This window comes from Microchirus variegatus, assembly GCF_963457635.1.
Source record: "Microchirus variegatus genome assembly, chromosome: 11".
Lineage (NCBI taxonomy): Eukaryota > Metazoa > Chordata > Actinopteri > Pleuronectiformes > Soleidae > Microchirus > Microchirus variegatus.
Window position 1 is genome coordinate 1,980,001 of NC_139812.1, and position 24,022 is coordinate 2,004,022.

At 39.2% G+C, this 24,022-nt stretch overlaps 1 protein-coding gene across 1 annotated transcript in view; it reads right to left on the reverse strand.

The window, feature by feature from the left end:
• The window catches only part of anapc1 (anaphase promoting complex subunit 1), a gene marked incomplete at its 3' end in the record, with an annotated part of 40,087 nt that extends 28,165 nt beyond the window's left edge, over positions 1–11,922 (reverse strand). The window contains exons 1-21 of the mRNA XM_083897205.1: positions 11,804–11,922; positions 10,832–11,071; positions 10,420–10,584; positions 9,933–9,975; positions 9,721–9,818; positions 9,492–9,574; positions 9,323–9,396; positions 9,084–9,229; positions 8,573–8,730; positions 7,978–8,097; positions 7,578–7,796; positions 7,350–7,445; positions 7,010–7,100; positions 5,102–5,167; positions 4,861–4,998; positions 4,406–4,549; positions 3,589–3,649; positions 1,094–1,149; positions 656–787; positions 484–558; positions 121–219 (exon numbers count right to left, since the gene is read on the reverse strand). Coding sequence (XP_083753331.1) covers positions 121–219; positions 484–558; positions 656–787; positions 1,094–1,149; positions 3,589–3,649; positions 4,406–4,549; positions 4,861–4,998; positions 5,102–5,167; positions 7,010–7,100; positions 7,350–7,445; positions 7,578–7,796; positions 7,978–8,097; positions 8,573–8,730; positions 9,084–9,229; positions 9,323–9,396; positions 9,492–9,574; positions 9,721–9,818; positions 9,933–9,975; positions 10,420–10,584; positions 10,832–11,047 — 2,280 coding nt within the window. The 5' untranslated portion in view covers positions 11,048–11,071; positions 11,804–11,922. The remainder of the gene's footprint in view (positions 1–120; positions 220–483; positions 559–655; positions 788–1,093; positions 1,150–3,588; positions 3,650–4,405; positions 4,550–4,860; positions 4,999–5,101; positions 5,168–7,009; positions 7,101–7,349; positions 7,446–7,577; positions 7,797–7,977; positions 8,098–8,572; positions 8,731–9,083; positions 9,230–9,322; positions 9,397–9,491; positions 9,575–9,720; positions 9,819–9,932; positions 9,976–10,419; positions 10,585–10,831; positions 11,072–11,803) is intronic.
• Between the last annotated feature and the right edge of the window lie 12,100 nt (positions 11,923–24,022).

Genomic DNA, 24,022 nt, shown 5'->3' on the forward strand with positions numbered 1-24,022 from the left:
ACAATCTTTAGACTAAGCACTAGGGTGAATGCAGTCTAACTCAAAGAGGAGGAGGAGTAAAAACATGGATTAAGAAATATCAAACATATAGAGAGCAAACAAAGCAAACGATTTACATACAAAGGACAGGCCTGCAGTTTCTGTGGAGTCCACTGGACCAGATACAGGCTGGAAATTCATCTGACGGTGAAAATGAGATCCCAACAAATAGTCCCAGTCCTGCAGAGGGAAGAGACAGAAGCCTGTCAAAAGGTGGGTTAACTCTCTTAAGAGTCAAGGGCTTGTTCTGACACCCACTCTGGAAACCATTCCTTCATTATTAGGGATGCTCGACATGAAATGTAGTACAATCCCCTCATTCCAACAAAGGTGTTGCCTTCACAGATTACAAGTCTTGTAGTTACCTTAAAGTAGACACCACTGACGGTCTTTAGAGATAAATATGCCACAAGCATCAAAACACATCATACTTCAAACACACACCTCATCAGAGCCTCCATCAGAGGGCCGTGCTTTCTTGGCTGCAATCACCGGAGAGAGAGGCACTTCAAAATGCAGCTGGAGAAACAATGTGGAGGACAGAGGACAAGGTCAACAATCACAGGTGAGTGATCAAAGTGAAAAATAGGCTTTTCAGGCTGTTCGGCACACTTACGTTTCTTGTCCAAGTGAGTCGCTCGGTGTTGTAGCCCATCAGTGTCATAAAACAGGTGACAAACAGGTTCCACTCTGCATGAGCGCTGGGACCACCGGGGGCGTTGTAGATATTATACCACTTCACCAAAACCTGCACAATATAAGTCAACAGTTTGTTTTACATTATTTCTAAACTCGCCAACTTGAAATTAATGTTAATATAGTTTCTCAAGTATAACAAATGTATTTCAAATCTATAAAATATATACATTCAGATTTAGATCATTGTTAATCACAAATAGAGTGATAATAGAAAAGATAATGCTATATTCCAGGCATAGTGTTGAATTGTCTTACCTAAAAAACAACACAACTGTATTTATTTAGGTTTGTCCACAGGTTTCTAAAGTTGTATATATGCCGCGTTCTGTGAGAGAAAACACTGAGCGAGACAAACCTTCATGGCAGCTTCCTTTGGCAGGATAAAACGAATCGCCTGAAGGCATTTCCTCACTGAAATAAATCAGAGAAGAACAGGGTTATGAAGACGGAATGTAGACATGAAGACATCAAGTTAGTCAGTTAACAAAAAAGAAATCATGAACTTACTCCCAACTACTACTTTTATTATTGTGTTTGAGTGTAAGGCACTCAAAAAGTACCATACTGCCCGTACTGAATTGGGTAAATGGACTTTTGTCCATTCCACAACTTTTGTATGGAATATTTTGCAAAAAGACTGGAAACTAACCGAGTGAATTTCATTGAGCCCTTTCAAATCCAAGAGTTCTTGAGGCCAATTGTTTTTGATAATCTGCTTGTAAATGTTATCTGGTTTGTCTGCTTGTGTTTTAACTGTGTAAATGTGTAAATCTGTTGAAAGTTCTATATTTGCTGCTGCCTATCTTGGCCAGGCTTCCCTTGAAAAAGGAAAAATGGGATTCTCCAGGTTAAATTAAATAGAAATAATAAAATACACTTTTTTTTAACCAATTTGTTTCAATGGGGGAAAAAACTTGTTCCTGTATTGTTTGTTTCAATCAGCAAGAATAAGTCATAGATGTTTTGCGCTTTCTTCTGCCATGCTTATTTAGATCATATATTTTACCATTATATTATATTTATCGTAATACCAAGACATTCTGGAGAAACACACAGCAGCACTTTCAAAGTTTAAAAAATATATATATATATATATATAAACACGGACACTGGGACATAACTTTTCAGGAGAGCAGTGTTTGCGTTTCTACCGTCGAAATCAAATGTCATCTATTTAACATCCTCGTCCCCTTAAGATCAGAAAAATAAAGAAGGAAATTTAAAATCAAGCACCAATTCGACTGTAATTAGTTATACTGTGTTTCCTAACAACTCTGACCAATCAGATTCCTAATCAACATCACCGGGCTGTCTTAATTTGACAGCCAGAGTGGGAAAGGTCAGAGAAGAGGGGGATAAATGCCATCTCATTAAAGGGACAGAGCTTCGACTGGGATCGATTAGTAAATAATGGGGTGCAAAGCATGGCAAAGACAGAGAGGAAATGACACACACGGTAAAACGCACACCCAATGCTGCTTATGACTTTATTTAAAAGAGCAAGCTTTAAAAAAGTTAAAAGGTGAATGAAAAACTTAATTCAAGGCCCACGCTCAGAGCAGATGCAGGAAACTGACCCAGGGTTAAAAAAAATGACAAAAGGATCATCCTCCAAAAATTGTATTCTAATGGATTTTATTGTCCTGTTAAAGCCAGGTTTATACTTTGCTGCTCAAAACTTGATAATTAGAGTCCTTGGACACAGGCGTAAAGTTTCAGTGGTCACCATCCAAAAAACAAACATCCAGCCGGCTCTTTTATCATTGATCATTTGTCACAAGATGTCTTGGTCTGACAGCTGAAGATGAAACATCTTAATGGAGTAAGTGACTACCAATCACACTGTGTAACAAAATATGACGAAGTCTACTACACAAGAAAATCCAGAAGGTCTCTTGTATACAAGTTAATTGAAGAGGACGTTTGATACCTGGTGTGTTTATGTTCATATTCCATACAAACCCTGACAAACAAATTTACAGAGTTTAGGTCACGCTGTGACTGTGTGTTCAGTTCCTTCAGTGGACACGCCCCCAGAGTCTCTGAGCAGAGAATGATGGTGAATTTTACATGCTTTGAGAGCTAATTTTGAAACACTTGGCACCTTTTCAAAATCATTCAAATTTGATGAGGTGGGTATTAAAAGATTTTCCTGTGTGGTACAACCTTAGAGGAGATATTTATATCACTTTACAGCGACTTCAAGAACAATACAGTAAATAAAATTGCAATCCCAATAACATGCCAAATTGTTCCATCCTACGCAGTACAATAAAGTACAGTATGAGCTTCATCAAGTAATAATAAACCAGGGTGGTTTGTGCTCTAACTGCGTAACTTCATTTGAATAACCGCCTTAACACATGTTTAAAAAATGAAAGCATGTAAACCTTATTGATCTAAAGAAGAGTGATCCTGTTGATTGCTAATTACCTGAGGTTCCCACGCATAACCCATATGATATTTCTCATGTGAACCGGTGTTTTAGCGCTACACTTCACTCAGTAGTTATTTATTTACATGTCTTGTATAAACTTTGCAGTGTAAATATGTAAGGCTCCACTGGGACATAATTAAGACCTTGTATGTATGTAAATATGTTTTTTGTTATTTATAGTCCATTAAGATTTTGATGCAGAAAAGGGATAAGAATAAGAATTTAAATAAAACAATGGCATGTCTGATTTTTCTCAGAAAAACACAAAAGTGTTTCTGGTTTGTTCTGTAATTTTTGACAAAAATTCAACAGTCTCTCTAAGAATAAAGAGCTGGATGTTAATAATGTTGAGTTTGAGGTGACGGTAGCTCATTTGGAGGTACAAATGTGTTTGTGGCTTCGGTGAAACTCACCCAGCTCGGAAGTAGCAATCTCTGGGATACAGATCCTCGCCATCGTGCCACTGTTGAGTTCCTAGAAAAAGAAAATGATTGAACACTTACATCAGTGAACCAGTGTACAGAATAATCAAGACACCACCTCAATGGTATCTGGCCATCATAAGATGTGAAAAAGAAGCTTGTTGTTAATCACAAGGAGAGGTCATACCTCTAAAACACAGTAACATAAAATAAAGTTCTGCACCGGAACAAATACTTTTATTCATATATCAATATGTCTTCACACACACACCAACATCAAGTCTGACAAGAATAACCCCTGACGCAAACATTCACACAGCTTTGTAGCTTTCATTCACAATTAATAATAGGATCTGAATCTCTCTCACACACAACTGACAAGAAACAATATATTTAGGCTCTTACTGGAACTAGAATAGATTATGACAGAAGCATTACCTAAAGTGAGCTTAAGCAGAAGCACTCTTTGATGCACATCTACCCTCCATTGAATGAACGACAAACATCCTTTGTCTGTTATCAGGCACATTAAAAAAGATGATTCCATTTGAACAACCTAAGCCTATTGAATGTCATTGATGGTCAGTGTGATTTGAATGTATTACTTCTTCAGTGTGTGCCAGACATCTTGCCCCTGAACTGATTCAGCCAGGATAACTGTGGTATCAGTTACCAACATGTCCCGAAAATGATCTCCTATCTTCATTTAAGTAAGGAAAAAGTGAAACAGACAACTCTTTCCACAGTGTACTAAAGTGCTGGAGTTATGGTGAGGGTTCTCTTTTGGAACACACAAAAACCAACCTACCAGGGTGACACGGTTGCAGACAGGATCCCTCAAGGCACGGATGTAGGGCATGGTTTGCTGGAAGGTGTAATCTTCCAAAAATGAAGATTCAAGGTGTTTCATGTTCGGACCCCTCAGTTCTGATACTGGTGAAGGCATCACAGCCTCAAGAAAACAGGAAGACAGGAGGAGACGTGAGATGTGAATGAAAAAAATGGTACGGCAAGGTAAACATGGGTATAACAATATTGAGCAATGATTTCCTGATCATTTTTATACAGCAGATTGCAGAACTAAACAGTGAGCCAAATCAATCCTCCATGTTTATTATGACAAGGTTATCTTGGTCTGTGGAAATTGTTTCTCAAGACAAGAAAACTGATCTACAGCTGAGACCTGAATGCAGATACCACAGGTAGGAAAAATATAAATGTATAATGTGTAAAGAACAAAATGTATACACAACATGGTAGTACCTCATCCAGTCTTTGCAGGTGTCTGCTGCCAGCATTTGCTGGTGTGCTCACATTCTCCATTGGTGTGCTGAGATGAGGGGGCTGGTTGTTCAAGGAGAAAGTGGGTAACAGGAGTCCAGAGACAAAAACCTTACTGACCTAACGGAAAACCAAGAAAGTAATTCAGTGATTTCACCAACTTAAAAGACTAAAAATGCGCATTAATAAGTATCACGTGTTAAAGGTTTGAGTCTGTCCATACTCTGGTGATTCCTGTGTAGAGAACCAGACTGCCACAAGCTTCCAGAACCAGCATGCCATCTATGGTCTGTGAACGTCAAAGTCAAATGTTAAATGTTAATGTTAAAACCAACATTATAAACAATTATTTTTAATTTAGTAATGAAACTAATGATTTATCCCATGTATAGCCAATAGAGATTATGTGGTTTTTTTTGTTGTTCTTTTATGAAGTACAGAGACACATCAGCGTCTGTATTAGCCTGTATTAACAGCTGAAAAATCCTGCATCCAACAATGAATCCTTAGCTTTTACAAAACATCAAATCATCTTTTCAAATATCTCTGGCAATGATAGAAAACCAAAAGTATAAAAATACATTTAGAACTGAAATAAAAGGTCTGAAACTGTGAGCAGAAATTGTTAAAACAACAACCTTGTTTCACAGTACAACTCGCAAAAAAGAACCTCACTGATATACAGTATCGAGTGATGATGAGCATTACACTCCTGAGACAGGAGTTTTAGCTCAGATAAGTATATCCACAGTGGTTTCTGTAGGTAATGGAGGAAATTACAGAACTAATTATATCAGAGGGAACAAATAAACACACTGTCGGTGTAGTGATTAACACTCTTGCCTTTGCAGCAATAAGACCTGGGTACGCGAGCCAGTCATGTTGCATGGAGTTTGCATGTTCTCCCAATGTGTCTGTGTGTGGATTTTCTCTCCAGACTCCCCAGTTTCCTCTCACAGAACAAAAACATGCAGATTTGGGGATTAGGCAAATTGATCGTATGTGTGAGAGTGAATGGTTGTTTGTCTCTATTGGAGCTTTTCCACTATACAGTTCCAGCACGACTTGTCGTGGCACGGTTCGAGTCTACTCAGTTTGTTATTGTTTCATGAGTCATCATAAAATGGCTGCATGAATCTGCCAGGGTGTCATTATATACGCCGAACACAAACAAACTAGTGAATAGTGACTTGTAAGGCAGTTGTTTCTGGTGTAACTGAATCATTAGACTCAGATAATAAAAAAAAAATCACAGAATCGTTCAGGATTACCTGCATGACTAGAGCACAGAATCCATCTGACACAGTCACTGAACTGAAATACAAAGGAAGGGGTTGTGATGCGGCTCGTCGCTCACAATCGCCACTTTACAATGCGGTCGCTAAATACTACAGACTCCTCTATTAAACATTGCGATTTTAGACATTTCATTGCTATATGTTGGAGATTAACACGTCTTCATGAAAATAAGTCTTTTTTAACTGATCTACAGTTCGACATTGTTCAGTTTCAGTCCTGCGTCAGACTTAGCACTCATGACTCTTCCAGTGCCGACACTCTACCAAACAGTGGCAGACTGTCTGTCAACATCACATTTAGTTTCGGCTCAGCTCGCTTGGGACCTCACCAAAGCAGGTATTAAAAAAGTACCAGGTACCAACGCTAATGGAAAAGCAAATAAAACAGAGTCGAGCCATGCCGAGTCCCTATGTCAGCTGGGATCGGCACCAGTGCTCCCCACGACCCTCATGTGGAGGACAAAGCGTAAGAAGATGAGTGGGAACAAATAAACAATCTGGAGCATTAAAGAGGATTCAGTAAAGCCTCCTGCTCAGTATCTTAAACTTCCCACTTCCCACACATTTCTCGTTATATGCCGGTGTTTCAGTGATGCAAACAATATCATTGCATTGTTTGAATCAGGCCACAAAGTTAACTGAACATTTCTATAATTTGGAGAGACAGTGTCATAGAAACAGCAATGTCAGACTAACACTTTATTATCAGCCGACTACCAAACCTCTCTGTTCTTCCAATTCCTGATGTTAAAATAATTTGCATTTCACTGAAAGAAATAGAAGTCTGTGTGGATATTTATGGCCTTTGCCTAGATTATGTATGACTTATATACCTGCAGAGGTTCTGCATCTTTGGCAGGGATGGATGTAACACAGGTAAAGATGAGCTGAGGCGTATCATTGCTCTCAATAAACTTCACACATCTGTGGAAAAATAGAAAAAAAGATGTTACATTGTAAATAAAACTTCAATGCAAGTTCAATGTTACATTTTATGTGTTTTAAGTGATTTCTCAGATGTTTTATGTACTTGAAGGGTAGAAGGATTGACACAAATTGTTTAGCTACTGTTAAGACTTCTCTGAAACACTTTTCTATACTTTTTTATAGTATACTATAGACATTTGTGTATAACATACATTAAGTAGGAATAGATCATGTTAGTTGGTTGACCTGAGTTGTTGGTGAGACTCCACCAGGAAACAGAGATAGCGGTTTTCACAGACGTCAGAGGTCAGAAATACTTTAGACGCCTGGCTGCTCATCTCCCTACAGAAGCAAACAAGGTGAGAAAACGTGCTGTTTTCAACAAAAATATTTTACGAGTTATACTATACTGCATCAATATAAGAGGCCAGTAGAGATGTTCAGTAGGGTCCACTCTTGGTATAATGTATTGACCTGTGACATCCAGCTGAAACTGTCTCACTCCATAGCTGTTCCATGCAGAGGTCAGGCTTGATGGGCTTCATCTCTGGCACCAGCATCGTCTCATTGACTGTGCTGTTAGGAGAGGTTAACAATCCATGGTGGCCCTTGGGGGGTGGGGTGTTGAAAGACGTGCTGAAACGAGCCACTCCTGAAAAGGATGGAGCCGCCATCCCTGGGGAGTGAGCACGGCTGGGATAGAGGGATAGCAGGTGTGAAAATAGTGCACAGTTGCGTTATGGAGAGATATTTACAAGTACAGTGTAAGACACATTTTATTCAGGATCTTTATTTGTCCTGTCCTCTGCTGTCATATGCTGCATAACTGTTTATTATTTAAAAAATAACTAACTTTCTTTGAAGTCAAACTCACCTGAGAGCAGCCATGTTGGATATACTTGGGGAATGCACGCGGGAATGTACCCCTGGTGAGGATGTCAAGATCCTGCTCTGATGGCTGTGCAAAGTGCTGTAGTTGAGTGGAGAGCCCGTGCTTAAAAAACAAAAAAACATCAGGTCCATTTAAGTCATGTAACAATTGGTACATTTCACATTTATTCAAATTTCCTCTGTCTTTTCTGTACTTGATTTTCTTTTAGATAATCACATAAATTGACTGCATGATTCACAAGTCTTTGTTTATTTATTCTCCATTTTTAGTGAATTACTTTTAATGATATACCGATCCTGTCTTGTCTAGGTCTCACTTGTTTAATCTCAATTTTACTTCCATGTGAAATAAAAATTGGTGTTGACATCTTGTACGATTAGTTCAACCACCTGCGCATTAATACAGTAAAATCCATCATCTTATTTGAGAAGCTGGAGAAAATTTAGCATTTTGCATAAAATAATGAAAAACAACAAACTGTTAATTGATAAAGTGCACATTTTACTACATCGACTGATCACCAACTCAAATAACCATTGCCGCTCTATGTGCTTTAAACACTCTTCAATTTCATTACCTTGCTCCAGTTCCAGGACCAAGCCCAGCTGCTCCACTCCCACCAGGGGAGTCCAGGCGGGGGATGTTACGGAGGTGAGAGGTCAGGAAGCCCGAGGCCATCAGACCCAACGGTGTGCCAACTGGCTCCGCCGGACAACGCAGGACTGCTGAACGCTCCTGGTGAAGGCAAGATGCAAAATCAGAAGCAGGTCATCTGTGGCTACAGCTGTGTATGTGTGTGGATGGGACAGTATGATATTCTGATGATGTGATAACCTGAAGCTAAAAGGTCATAGTATTGGGATAACAGCTATGAAATGTCACTTTCTTCATTCGTCATACCATTGAAAACATAAATGACCGAACCCCGCAGACACCAAACCAGAGAGATTAAAGTTGGTATGGAACGGTGTGGTAGATACATTTTAGTTGTTTTGATACCTTGACTTTGTAAAGTCGTGGTATGCTTTTTAAACCCGTTACTGGCCCATGACTAGTGTGTGTGAGTGTGCGTGACAGAGTTTACTCACATCATGAGTAACCTTGCGCAAAGCCCATACAATGTGACTTCCCTGTATTGTGTCATATGTGACAACTAGAGAGGGCTGTGCACTGCTGAACACAATCTTCATGGTGGGGTCAGAAGCATACTGCACATGGGAGCTTTCAAACTGACCTGGAAAACACATATATATATATATACTCAGGTAAGAACATGTTGCTTATTATAACTCATTCAAGAAGGTATGAGTGACTGTGTATGTCATACCTGCAGGCTTACACACTACCGGTGCAATTTCATCTAGAGGATGCAGCATGCTGAATACAGTGGGCAAAGGCTCTCTGATGGGGGAAAAAAATGCAATTACGTCACTATACAGACAAATGACAATGCATCTGTTTGACAAGCAGTCTTAATGTAAAAATTATTTGTGTACCCAGGGAGGCTGAGTTGTGTGTCAGACACTGTGTTTTTTCGTTCTAGTAATAGTCCAAACTTGGTTGCCCAAACATCTGAGACCTAAAGGAGAGAATAGGTTGGACGTGAGATGCATGTCTGACATGTATGGCAAAATTAGGTCAATACTCATTTTTCAGTTTTACTTGATCCCTTTAGTAATGAATGTGTTTTTATAGACTTCTGCTAAAATCATTTTAAACACGCACCTGGAACGGAAGTGGTGAGATGAAATCCTTCCCAGTCACAGTGTGTACATTGACACAGCTGCTCTGGATGATGCATACAGTCTGCTCCAATAACTCCTCTACAAAACAACAGTAAATATGTTTCAATTTCATTGGGGAAAATCTCACCAGAACAGAAAATGTTAATATAACTTGAAACAATAAGTGCATCAGAAATGTGCAATATACAGTACCATCTTTTTTGTCCTGAGGAACAGCAAAGTTACACCACAAGGCCTGCAGATGGGAAAAAAAAGATAGCTTGAAACATTGCCCCAATATATCCCAAATTAGATGGCATGGTGAGAAATCATTTTTACTATTGCATTCACATCCATTGTTTTCTGTTACCAAGGAAAAGGACCCACATTTCACTGACACCTCATTAATTTAAAGACCTACAGTAACTTGATGACTTTGAGTTTCCATGTCTGTCTGCACATTATGCGAGAAGTTTTAACAGCAGTTAACGTGAATAGCATTGAGGATTTTTATGGATTTAATGATTGTTTTAAACTTTTTGGCTAATGCAAGTACAATACTCAACACATATATCTCATATATCAATATATATCAGTCTTATGGTTTTTAGATAATTTGATGCAGAAATGTTCCATATTATATCCCTTAAAGGTGTAACATTTAAAGAATGAAATACTTATAAGAATGAGACATCCAGACCTGTTGCACTGGGCTATCAACAGTGAAGGCCTTGTATACGTTGGAGGCTTGGGTGCGACCTCCCTGGCTCCAGACGACTACATTTCCTGCTGTGTAGAGCTCCTCTTCAAACTCCACATCCTCTTCCCTCACGCCAATGCAGCCTTTTCTAAGCTGCCAACATTCCTGTTTCCAGTGAAAGCACAGGTAGTAAAGGTAAAACAACATGAAGATAGTACAGAATATTCAGCAATTTGTGCAATTATGTCTTGCATTAACATATATTCAATTATTGAATACATTTTTCCATTGTTTTTCTTTTTATTTTAGGTTAGATCCTTACATTGCACTACTCCCATTTTTAAATATTATTGTTTACTTCAGTAGCTACAATATTAGAACCATTTTATAGAACCAAACTATAAAATCTCACCCTTTCCCTCTCCTGTAGACTAACTTCCTGCAGGGATCCCACCAACCCTGCGGCACCATCTGAGGACCAGAGCTCGGAGGCAGGCTGAAGCTCTCTGAGCTGCAGGTTGAAGGCATTTGGATGGTTCCTGCAGTGCTCACGTCCAAATGGGACAAAAGACTGCAATTCCCCTGCGGCGATCATCGTGGCTGTCTCTTCATATACGACTTCCGACATGAGTTACGGATATCAGCATTATTTCTGGGAAGAACAGGGGATGAAGAAGACAGAAACATGCTCAAAATAAGTTGGTATTGTTTGTTGTTGTTTTTCCTCAAGCGGAGAAACTGGACTGCAGGATGTTCCTATAAAATATTACTTACATTATTAGGTGTTCAATGTAAACAATACAACTGTTGTACAGTATTATATCAATTTACTGCCCGTGTACTTTCTACTTCACATGCAAGTGAAGCCTACGTTCTATTTTATGTATGTGTAACACCAGCCACTTTTAATCAAAACATGAATAGATAGAAGAGGCTGAGCAACAGCCTTAGTAAAAGTGTTACAGTTAGCAAGAACTGGCGTGCCAAATAAAAGACACAGTGAAACACCTTTAAGCTCAAGAAGCATACACTAAAGCATTAATTAAATGAGAGGCTAATGCATTCATAGTTGTCATTAAAACAAGTAGCTATATGAATCCATGACAATCCAGCCGTAGTAAATATGTCGTGCTAGGTAATGACAAGCTGGATTCCATATTGCCCCATTTATAGCAAACACGTGTAGCGATGAACATAATGCAGCAGTACAAAATAAATGAACACGCCCACAGTTAATGTTTGCTATGAGACTGAAAAGTTAGCATGTGCATGCTCCTGCTAAAACTCCATAAAGTAGGTTGATTAATCAGACTCGGTTAGCCTGGAAGCTAACGCTTCGGCTAGCTTAAGCTAGCTTAGAAGTTGCCGCGTCTCTGCCGCTAACCTGTTAATAAGGAATAGTCTGGCTCTTGTCGCGGAGTCCTTGTCTTCGCTTTGGATGAGTCTCCGCTGGCAACGACATGAAAACAACCCGGAGCAGGAGCCAAACTGCGGATTTGGCTACAGCAGGTTTTCAAAAGAGCGCGGACATCTTTGCTATCCCGACACCCTCTTCCTCCACGAGTCAGCCAATCATCGGCGAGGAGAAGAGAACGCGGGCGACGATTGGCTGCCTTCACACAGATGTTGCAAACTCCCAACATCAGTCTGCTCCAGCTCCACTTCATCCTCTCCTGCAAAGAGGACGGACAGACCTGGTGCCAGGAAAGAAATGGAATATGCTCCCTATAAGCAGTGCTGCACAGACATTTGGACGGACAAGGGTGGAAATTAAAAGGGTGAAACTAAAAGGGTGTCCTCGTATATATCTGCCTCTGTCACTCTTCCCACATAAGCGTTACATTCTTGGGAGAATTGTTGTTATAGTTCAACCTTTGAGTAGTGTAACCTGTGTCAAACAGTGCCTCCCTGGCCCAGTTTCCCTTTATACTGTTCATCTTCAATTATCTATGACATAACATAGCCTATAGTCGAAGCTAGATCAGGTATGTCCTGATTAGAATAGTCTATCTTATGCTGCCATAGGCTTAGACTGCTGGGGGAATTTCCCATCATGCACTTAGAATGAGCACACAGACTTTGCACGAGCCGCACTTTCTCTACCCCGTCCTCGATTTTTCATCCCTCACCACTTACCCGATGTACCCCCATGAGATGTAGCACATAAATCTACATATAGCACATCTCTAACTGATTTTAATCTCTTACAGTTCTGCTGACACCAGTGAACGACATGAGGTCAGGACAGGAAAGAAGACTCCGTCATCCCCAAGTCTCTGACCACAACAGTCTTCACTACAGGCTGTGATAAACCCAGTGATCCAGATGATCCTGGCATTTAAAGACTTTTTTTCACTTTTTATTCTTGTCATTGTGTATTGTATGTTTTGGGTAACATCTACTGCACGTCTGTCCGTCCAGGGAGTGGATCCCTCACCTGTGGTTCTCCCTAAGGTTTCTACCCTTTTTCCCTTTTACAAGGGTTTTTTTCCCTGGTAGTTTTTCCTTACCCTGGTCGAAGGTCTAAGGACAGAGGATGTTACCAACCCTGTGAAGTCCCGTGAGACAAACTATGTTTTGTAAACTGTGGGCTATATAAATAAAGATTGATTGATTGATTGATATGACGCATCAGTGTTTCATATATCACTGAAAATGCACAACCTTCACTTGAGTACTTGAGGTCTGTCAGGTGATGCAGACTCAAAATTATGGAGCTGGGTCTACACACAAATATTCAAACTTTGTCTTTGATATAGTCTGTATTTCTCCTGGAGCTGCTGGAAGGAATCAACACAGGTATACACTGAGATGATAATATATTCAGGTCAATCTGTTGTTTAAAAAAAAAGAAAAGAAAAGGAAAATAAACTAGTTTTATATTGTTAATTGACAAACACGTGGACAGGTTCCACACAGTATGTATAATGTAACTGAAGAAATTGAATTCAGAAATAGGTGTTTATAAAAAATATTGTATTTGGGGGTAAATGAGGAGTTTGGGTGTTACAGGAGCTGATGTGTATGATGGATGTCATGCAACAACACTTATTGTCTGACTGAGTTACCTCTCCCAGACAATAACAGTGGAATTCCCTGTATGGTGTGTCATCTCTCAGAGAGAGAGAGCGAGAGTCAGGCTGCTGTATCTTATCAATATATTCATCTGTTAACTCTGACGTGTTAAAGACATGATATTACAAAAGGGAGTGTGTCTGGTATCACAGGTTAAACTCTAACTGATGATACCAATTATTTGACATATGTGTATTAGATATAATAAATTATGCATACTGTACTGTGCAAAAGTCTTTGGCAACCACCAGCTTTGATGCTTTAGGAAAGGTTTAATGACAATCCAACACAAAAGTACACAAGAAACAGGCACAGTGCCTTTAGTAGGTCACCTGCCAAGTTTGAAGACTTGGTAGGTGACTGGAATTCTAACATGTTGAACGGTTTTGCGTTTAACAGACAGACATGCCTTGAATTTATAGATTGATAGATAGATCGAGAAATGATGATTCGTGGTCATTATTGCATTGCTTAAAAATACGTTATGGTGGCTATGCATAGTGCTGTACATACATCTTTAACTTACACAATCCTTAGTTTTGCACCGTTCATTTTGTCTCCTTTTTATGGTGTACAAAATTTGTATAAAGGTTGCTGAACAAGCAGACCCAGTGGCCTAATGGACAAGGTATCAGCCTCCGAAGCTGGGGATTGTGGGTTCAAGTCCCACCTGGGTTGGGCCTTTCAGGTTGTCAGATTCTTTGGTAACACACAGATACTTAACAATTTAGGAAAGCCCAGGTCAGCAAAAAGGCAAATTTGTTGTCATGTTTGTTGAAACTTGTTTTCCAAGGTCTGTACAAGCACAACAGATACCTCATTATCCTTCGTTTACTGCAGCACGTTGGGTGTGTTCGAGGTGAGGTCATCATGCCATAACAGGTGCTCAGATTGGATTACTGCAATACTGTTAAAACATCTGTGAGCAGCAGGGGAGGAACAGTGGTGGAGTCACTCTGGCTCTCGAGGTTACAGTCATCCATCCATCCATCTTCTACTGCTTTATCCTCCACATGAGGGTCACGGAGGGTGCCGGTGCCAATCTCAGCTGACATAGAGTGATAGGCGTGGTACACCCTGGACAGTTTGCCAGTCCATCACAGGGATACATAAAGAAACAAAAAACTAAACAGTCAATTTACAGTGTCCAATTTACTTAATCTTTGCCAAATCTGCATGTTTTTGTACTGTGAGAGGAAAGCAGAGAAACCCGGAGAAAACCCGTACTCAGGAAGAACATACAAACTCTTTGCAGAAAGACCCTTGTTCTGACTTTGATGGTTACAGTGATCCATCAATCCATCCATCCATTATCTACAGCCTTATCCTCCACCAGAGGGTCGCAGGGGGTGTTGTGCCTATCTCAGCAGACATTGGGCGATAGACGGGGTACACCCTGGACAGTTCGCCAGTCCATCGCAAGGCCACATATAGAGACAAACAACCATTCACTCACACTCTCACACCTACGGTCAATTTAGAGTGACCAATTCACCTAATCCCCACATCACATGTTTTTGGACTGTGGAAGGAAACCAGAGAAACCCGGAAAAAACCCATACACAGGGAGAACATACAAACTCTGCAGAAAGACCCTTGTTCCGACTTTGATGGTTATAGTCATGTGAGAGAAATGGCTTGAAACCTACAAAAGGACAGTGAAAAAAGACAGCATTTCCACTGTGACTGTAATTGTTTGCATCATTTTAGTGCACAGCAGACCACCACCCATGTGAAAACTGTTAGATAGATACAGTATATCAGATTCATTAGTATTTGTATTTATAATACATGACATACATGACTGTGCCTTTATGATCAAACATATGTGTAGATAAATAGATGGATAGATAGATAGATAGATAGATAGATAGATAGATAGATAGATAGATAGATAGATAGATAGATAGATAGATAGATAGATAGATAGATAGATAGATAGATAGATAGACAGACAGACAGACAGACAGACAGACAGACAGACAGACAGACAGACAGACAGACAGACAGACAGATAGATAGATAGATAGATAGATAGATAGATAGATAGATAGATAGATAGATAGATAGATAGATAGATAGATAGATAGATAGATAGATAGATAGATAGATAGATAGAATCTGGAGGAGACCCAGAGTCGAGTATAACATGACTAATGCTGGTTAATAAGAGTTAATGATAGCGTGTGTGCGCGTGTGTTGTGTGTTGCACAAATTAAAGTCTCTAGATGTCATTGCTGTACGTAATGTCTGCCATGGGGCTGAATGCACGCCAAATGTATTTATGTGTTTAGTTAATTTAGGATGTGATGAAGAGCTCTGGTGGTCTAATTGATCCGTACAGAGGGCCACACACCAAAAACAAGGCCTCCTTTAAAGGAACCTCCAGGGACTGTGTGTGTGGAGTCATTCTCTGTGAGTGTGTGTGGCTGTGTTTGTGTGAAATGGAATACAGCTAAATGCTGGAGTCTTATTCATAAAGACCAATACTGGACCATGACCAGTGGTAACCAGTGGTGTCTGGGCCAAGTGATGGCATGACCCGCGGCTTTGATTTCAACTTTAAAACAGTAATGTGTAACTTTTAAATATAAAAATTATATTCTACCGCTTTATCCTCCACATGAGGGTTACGGGGGGGGAGCTGGTGCTGACAAGGTGAGATACACCCTGGAGAGGAAACTGAAGAACCTCGAGGAAACTGATGCACACACGGGGAGAACAGGCAAACGCCATGAATAATGTTTCATAAGTGAATTCGACTGCTCAAAACACCCGCTTATTTCCCACTGTACACTCAAACACTTTCTCAGTCAGGTCTGATAGTATTGCTTGACATTATGACATAAATAAATGTTAAATAGTTTCTGTGCACAAAGGCCACACAGAGGCAGAATAGCATAAAGGACAACAAAAATGACCAAACATAATGCAATGCAGCTTTAACAAATTTAAACCGATTAAATATTTCACAGAGAAAACAGAGAATAACCAAACAGTCTCATAGTTTAACTTTCAAAACACTTCCAACGGCATTGTCACTTTTATTTACATAACCACAGCTGTTTATTCCCCCATTCATATTGTGAAAATGGCACTTATGTCCAGAAAACCATCATGTCCAGTTCACTGGGGAGTAATTAAGCGCTGAGGTGAAAACACGTCATTTGCATTACAACATTAATATTGCTCATTTCCCACATTTCATCCGGCACTGATGACCTGTTGTCTCCATCTTAAGCTCTTGGTTGCAGGAGACTGTCTCCTGCTGCAGAAAACCAGGTTTAGCCATCAGGGGAGTTTAGCTGTAATTTATGTGACTAATCTCCTCTGGTGGTGGAAGGCAATCACTCACCAAACCCAGATGGGTCCACACTGAGACAGGAGAAGAGGAGTCTTTCCACATGGGAGGCAGAAACCTGTTTGACTGTGGCACCTGTGATGACATTTCAGACGAGTGTAAAGGTTTGTCATTTATCTGTGGAATGATGCCTTGATACTGTCACCTCTGCACAAACACTATTGGTTTGACCCAGATTTACTGTGTCACCGCACCATACATATGGTGACGCATGTTCATGTTGTCTCATTTGACAATGTCTCTTTCATAACTTAGATCAAATCTATTCTTGTTGTGTACTTTTGCTTTAAGGTATGTTCATTATTGTTGTTCTTCTACATCTAGTAGAAATATGTTTAACATTTTTGAACCTTTTGTGAATACAATATTCTCTGTATCATAATGTACTTTGCTTATTTTGCTATCATTTGCAAATAGTTTATGCCAATAAATTGTCTCTGTTTTTATTGGTTGTTTCACTTCAGATGGAGTCTCTGCTCTCATTGGTAAAAGCCTGAAAGACCGTTGTTTGTATCCTTATGTGTGATTTAGATAAAGACAGAATGATTGAAACATCATCTAAAAGTAAAAATAATTCAAAATGCATGTGGAGCACCTCATTCAGGGCAGTAGTTTTTGCCAGTTTATTGTATAAATGTGATACATTTCAAATGAAAACTGCTCTTGTTGACAACTTTTTACAACAATTTAATGTAAAAAGATATGATGTGTGAAACAAATCACGTAATCTATTTATTTTCATTTTTACTTTTGTTGGAGTAAAACACTGCCTTTAGATCCATATAGATCTTTGGTGTTTCAATAATTAAACTATATGTCAGATATATTCAAACCTGTCATGCACCTGATGTCCACATATTCCATTGATCACTGAGAATGTTTCCTTCCTTCTCATGAGGGTGTTTTATCACTGTGTATTAGGATGTAATCCATATAAAACATTGTACTTGTACTATAATGTATGCATTATGAATGTTTGCAAAAAACTTAAATCTTATTGGTGCTACTCTATTAAATGTAAATAGACACCATAACATCAGCTGTTAATCAGGTTCATATATAAATGTGATTGTCACAACTTTTTGTGCAAAAGTATTTAAAGGACATTTGAGGCCAGCAGCAACAGCACGTGCTTCCACGTGATTCCATGTGATCTGAATTTAATTCAGTGGTCATGTTAATTACAATTACATTTGAGCAATTCAACATACCTTTAGAGTGACTTTACAACATTGTATGCATTGAATTTTCTTGCTGATTCCTCACAACATGTTTTTTTTTTCTTACAGTCACACTCCTGTCTTGACTCGTCTTTGCCCTGGTTTGTGTCCCTGATACAATCTCTATTTCACACTCCTTCTATCAGCATTTATTTCTCTTATCTCGCTATCTTTCCACCTGACACATTACACTCTTACCACGTCAGAGGGACAGGGGGACATAGAGAGAGAGAGTGAGAGAGAGAAGGAGAGAGAGAGAGAGAAGGAGACAGCCAGCAGTAATCTGCCATCAGAGTAGTCGCTCTGTGGTTTGCTAATTGGATAATGTGGTGCAGAGGAGGCACTCAGCAATCCAGGGGATTCCCCTCATCACACAGTCTGGAGGGAGAGTTGTGATGAAAAGTGACGCATTTCAAAAGGACGTCCACCATTTGGATCTGAATTCCACCCGTGATTTTTTTTTACACTTTTTATTTAGTATTAGTGAAAACTCTGTCTCTCGTTTCTCTTACCTGTTTGTGATTTAATTATTTACAGGATGCCCATTGCTGTTGGAGTCAGCTAGTGTCCACAGTAATGATAACACTGCTATTACTATCTCTACTACAACTATTGCAATAAGGAAATGAAACCAAATTTACTCCAATTAAATCGAAATATATGTCATTTCCACAAGGAAGAAAGCACAACAGAGACAACAAAGTAGTAAGACACAGAGCATAAATATCAGAATCAAAAAGATCAATATTGCACTTTCTCTAAATAACTTAAATAATTAAGAATACATAAGATGTGACCTTATATTAAAACCTAAAGCACAAAACACTGTAAACACAAATCAGTAACAACACTGTGTATGTTCGGGATTAAGTGCTCAACTAAAGTGACAGTGCTTATAGAGATACAGGACTTTATACATTTTCTCCGTTGTATATAGTGTGATGAGAGGTGTAAAGAAAACAGATATTTACAAAACAGAATGTGTCTGAATGGAAAGGTTATCGTTTGTACCCGTACCTTGAAAATCTGAGTTAAAGCTGTAGTGCGTAACTTTTACATACTGTATAAACAAATGTGTTTGTTTTTTTTTACATTCAAACCTCTGTCAAATGACTGCACACAATGCTGATTAAGCCTATCATCTTCAGTGTTGGGCAAGTTACTCTAAAAAAGGTAACTAGTTACAGTACTAGTTACTTCTCCCAGAAAGTAACTAAAGTAGTTACTGAGTTACACATTCTAAAAGTAACTAGTTACTTTGGAAAGTAACAATTGCATTACTTTCAAATAATTTTTAAATCCTCATATGTGTCCAATAATGTGGACCCCATCTAGACCCCTCTTTGGCGGAACTTATGTGCATGTTCAAATATTTATGATAAATTTATGATAACGTTGCAGTGGGAAAGTGAGACTAGCATCCAATAAAATGTGATGGATTATTGTGGATACTAGAATTACTATGCTAATAGAGTGGATTGATAAAAATAACACGATATATGTTTTGGAACTTTTGAACTGTTGACAGGCCACAACTAAGTAAAATTAAATTATGCTTGTTGCGTAAATTAGAAAGAAGAAACAGTCGACATACTGTACGTATGTTTTTGCGTCATGTAATCAATCTTCATCTTCCTCCTGCACACTTAAACCACTGAAGTGGTCTTCTTCAGTGTCGGACTTGAACAGTCTCAGAATGAGTGTGCCTTTCTCTTCATCACGCAGCAGTCCAGCCTTTCCAAACTAGTGATGGGATCGGCAGTTCATTTGTGCATACCGAATCACTTGAATCAGTTCATTAAAATGATTTGTTCGAAAAGATTTGTTCACCTAATCGTTCAGTGCTAAGCAGGAGCCCGGTGCTCTGCTAAGTGACTCACCTCCTCCCTGAGTGCGCAGTACGTTCGCGCTGCGGGTCATAGACAGCACTGATGAGATTCATGTCCTCAGCCACAGTTCTCCAGCTCTCTGTGTGTCAGTTCGTTCGCGAGATTCACGTCCACAGCCACAGTTCACCAGCTCTCGGTTCGTTTCGCGAGATTCACGTCCACAGCCACAGTTCACCAGCTCTGTGTGTCAGCCTTCTGTGTGTCAGTTCGTTCGCAAATCATGACTGAGTCAGTGACTGACAGCGCGAACGAATCACAGCAGCACAGCAGACTCACGAGTAAGTGACGGCGTCGGTGAACGACTTCACGAGTGATTCACAGAACGCGGCAGTTCCACTCCCGGCCGCCACGATCGCTGCTGAGCTCAACTGAACTAAGAAAGGAACCTGTAGCCCGTAGAAATCTATAGATTAGCCGCATCATTATAGGGCTCGCCATTCCTGTTTCTACTGCACAACTTTGCTGCGCACAGCGTGAGTAAGCAGACTAAGCACCAGCCCAACTTCACCTGATTGGCTTACCATAAAATTTTACTCAACCTCAGCTCATCGTCATCACTTTTGCAAATGTCTCGTGCCACCACCCTCACCAAGGACAAGGAGGATATTTGTCTGTCTGTAAAACAACTGCCCATTGACACTCCCAGGGAAGCTCAGCTTCTCTGGAGTAGTGGGCGGGTGTGGAAACTGGACTTCTGCATGATGATTGGAGGAACTGTCTGAAAGGCGGAGCCAGTTTTTGATTGAGAGCGTTGCAGGAAAAAACACAACAGCAGAGCCTTTTCTGCTTCAGTCCTGTGTGGGTTTTTTGACAAATATCTGTAAATAACTGTAAATCACTGTAAATAAAAACAGTATTCCTTGTTCTATTTGTTCATTTTTTGTAGAACTTAAATCAGTATTTATGTATTTAACTGGGCCTGAAATGAGCTTTCAAAGACCAGCAACCGCCACCGAACACTGCCAAGGTGCACACCGGGTGGAGGAGGGTGGCGCTGTGACAATAATACAATAGACAATAATATCAGCAATGCAGGTTTCAAAATAAAACAGGAAATAAAAAGACTAAACATGTAATATAAGAAACAAAAGGGGACTTAACTAAATAGAAGGTCAATAACCTAAAGACATCAACATATGAGCATCACGTACAGATTGTTAAAAAGTGTCCGCTCACAGATGTTGCCGCCATAAAACATTCTTTATTACAGATCAGGTGAAATTCCAGGCAGGCACTTCTTCAGATGTGGAGAGTAGCAGCAAAGAGAATTAACTATCAAGCAAATGCACCAGGTTGAGACATTTTTATTGAAACTATAATTAACAAGCATATTAAAGGTCCTGGCTGTAATAAACACGCACACACACACACACACACACACACACACCGACACACACACACACACACACGGTCATCCTCACATCTTTGTATAAATGCAAGGGACATCTGTCTGTCTGTCATCTAAGGTTTATTTGACAGTCTTCAAACTTCTGTGAAAAAGACACAATTCAACATATAGTAAGACTTAAAGATACTATTAAAAATAGCAGTAAATATATACAATATTAACATCCGTGTAGGATTTTGGGAAACGTGTGTTTTAAGTTTTTAAATGCTAGTTTAGTTGTCATTTATTTATTTTTCCATGCAGCAACTTCAAAGAGTTACATATTTACATTCAGTATATGAGGACAGATTAATTGATTCTGCTAAAGTCCTTAAAAATAAATGTAATGGGTATTGTAAGTAGAATTGGTGGTAACAGTAGTAGTGATATCAGGTGTAGTCAGAGCAGAAGACAGAAGACAGGTTTTTTGTCTTCAGTCATTTGTGTTGTACAGCGTTAAGTTGTCCTTTTGTCTATAGGAACTTTTTTTTTTGTACATTCCATCAACATCACCATAATAATGCTGATGTTTCCTCCAGCTTCCTCTTCCTGCAGGGATCTGTCTCCAATCACTGCTGTCAATTAGAGCAGCTCCTTCTCCCGTGGACTTCTGCGTAATCTACTTTCTCCCTGGACTGATCACATTAAGGTTCCAATGGTGCCATCATGGTTGAGAAAGGCAGGAGGAGGAGGAGGAGGAGGAGGAGGAGGAGGTGATCTGCTGACTGGGAGGAGATTTCAATGACCCATGAAGGCCAGAGACACTGTTGTCATGAAGTCGAGGTAAAATAACATTTGTGATCATCATCATCACCACGTACACAGCAACCAAATTAAGAGGAAAATGAATCACATTTTCCAGAAAACCCTTGCTCACACATTGCTTTCGTTTACTGTATCTCATCACGTATCTTTCAATTATCTGCATTGCACAAGGTTGAATCATTCTCCATTATCTTATAAAAACTTACAAAAAAACGGCCATATTGTTTGTGATTTGAACAAGCTGACGACCAGAGATAGGAATTCAATTTAAAATGACATTGACACAGTGCTATTTTTATTGCTTTATAATTAAAACATTACTATATAAAGCATCTATAGTAAACACCAGATCTACACAATGTATTTTTCACAATAAAAAAAACAACACGAAAAAGGGTTAAAGTGGTAATTTCCGTTGAGTGTTTCCACACTTGTAATGTCATTTTGTTGGCGTCATGTCTACGTTGACCTTAACCCTTAGTGCTCGGGCCGCAGGTGCACCCATGGTAAATTGCTGTGGGAATAATAGACAATTCCTTATATGGACTTCTCTTCTTATGTGTTGTTGAGTCAGTTAATCATTAAGTTATGATTAATTTTATATCACATTTTTATATGATATAATAATAATGATATAAAGTAGCAATAATTGTGCAGAAGTCACAAAAATAGACAGTTTTTCTTTTCTTTTTGTTCATAAAAACGAGCCAAGCCTTGGTTGTGCTGGGAAAAAAAGGATATAAGCCATTCTATTTTGCTCATATTTATAGCATCAAGTTCAATAATTGATTGCCATGTCAACACAGGTGATTGGAATTTGACTCTATCTGTATATACTGTATGTTTAAACATAGTACTTTCACTGATAAATATTCCACTTTGTTCATCAACTATAGTGATTATTAAGTGGCTGAAAACATTTGACCACAAAATAAAAACGAGATGTAAGACATTAACTATACCTTTTACATTTGACCTTAATGTAAAAATATTGATTAATGCAGCCTCAAATCTAAAAAAAAAGTGAAATAAGAATAAACAGGTCATGCAGATGTTCATCAGCTGTGGAAAACACTTCAACACCAGTCACTTTAAATACAGTATATCATGCAAATGTGTCATCTTTCTTTGTACATATGGATTTGATGAAATTATCATCCATCCATCCATATCTACCCCTTTATCCTCCACCGGAGGGTTGCGGATGAGATTATCAATATTAATAATAAACAAAATACTTTGAAATGTTATAATATAGTAAATAAATAAACCTTTGGTTGAAAACACATATAAGTAACTGTTTCATTCATCTATATATTGCATTGATTGTCTGAATTTACAGTACATGTTTTTTTTTTATCATCATACGACCACACTGTTGGCCCCCCTCCCCTTTTGAAGCTCTGCAGTCACTGTTTCCTTTTTGTAGGTTCAAATAGCTGGATGGATGGAGTGAGTGAGTGAGTTAATGAGTGCCAGCCGTCACAGGTAATTCATGTGCCATTCTGGCAGTGAAAATCAGACTCATCATCTGCGATGCGGTGGGTGGATTCAGAGACTCTTCAGTCTGATGCTCTTTTGTTTGATTTAGGCAGTATCTTGCCACAACCCTTGTAAATGTGATTGTATTTGTGGTAACCTGCAGGACCCACGTGTTTTTATTCAGTCTTCAGCACCATCAGATACACTGTGCACTCGCTACTGTGGCGTAAAGATATGGACATAAATGGCAGCAGCAGGTGTCCTGATAACATGATTGTTGAATACGTATTTGCAGCCATCGCGCGTAAAAAGCATAACATTAAGTAAATAAAAACACATTTTCAGTCCGATAACAACAAAAATACCATGACTCAAGTTGAGGTTAAAGGTGCACATTGGAAAATATGATGGTGATATGTGCAAA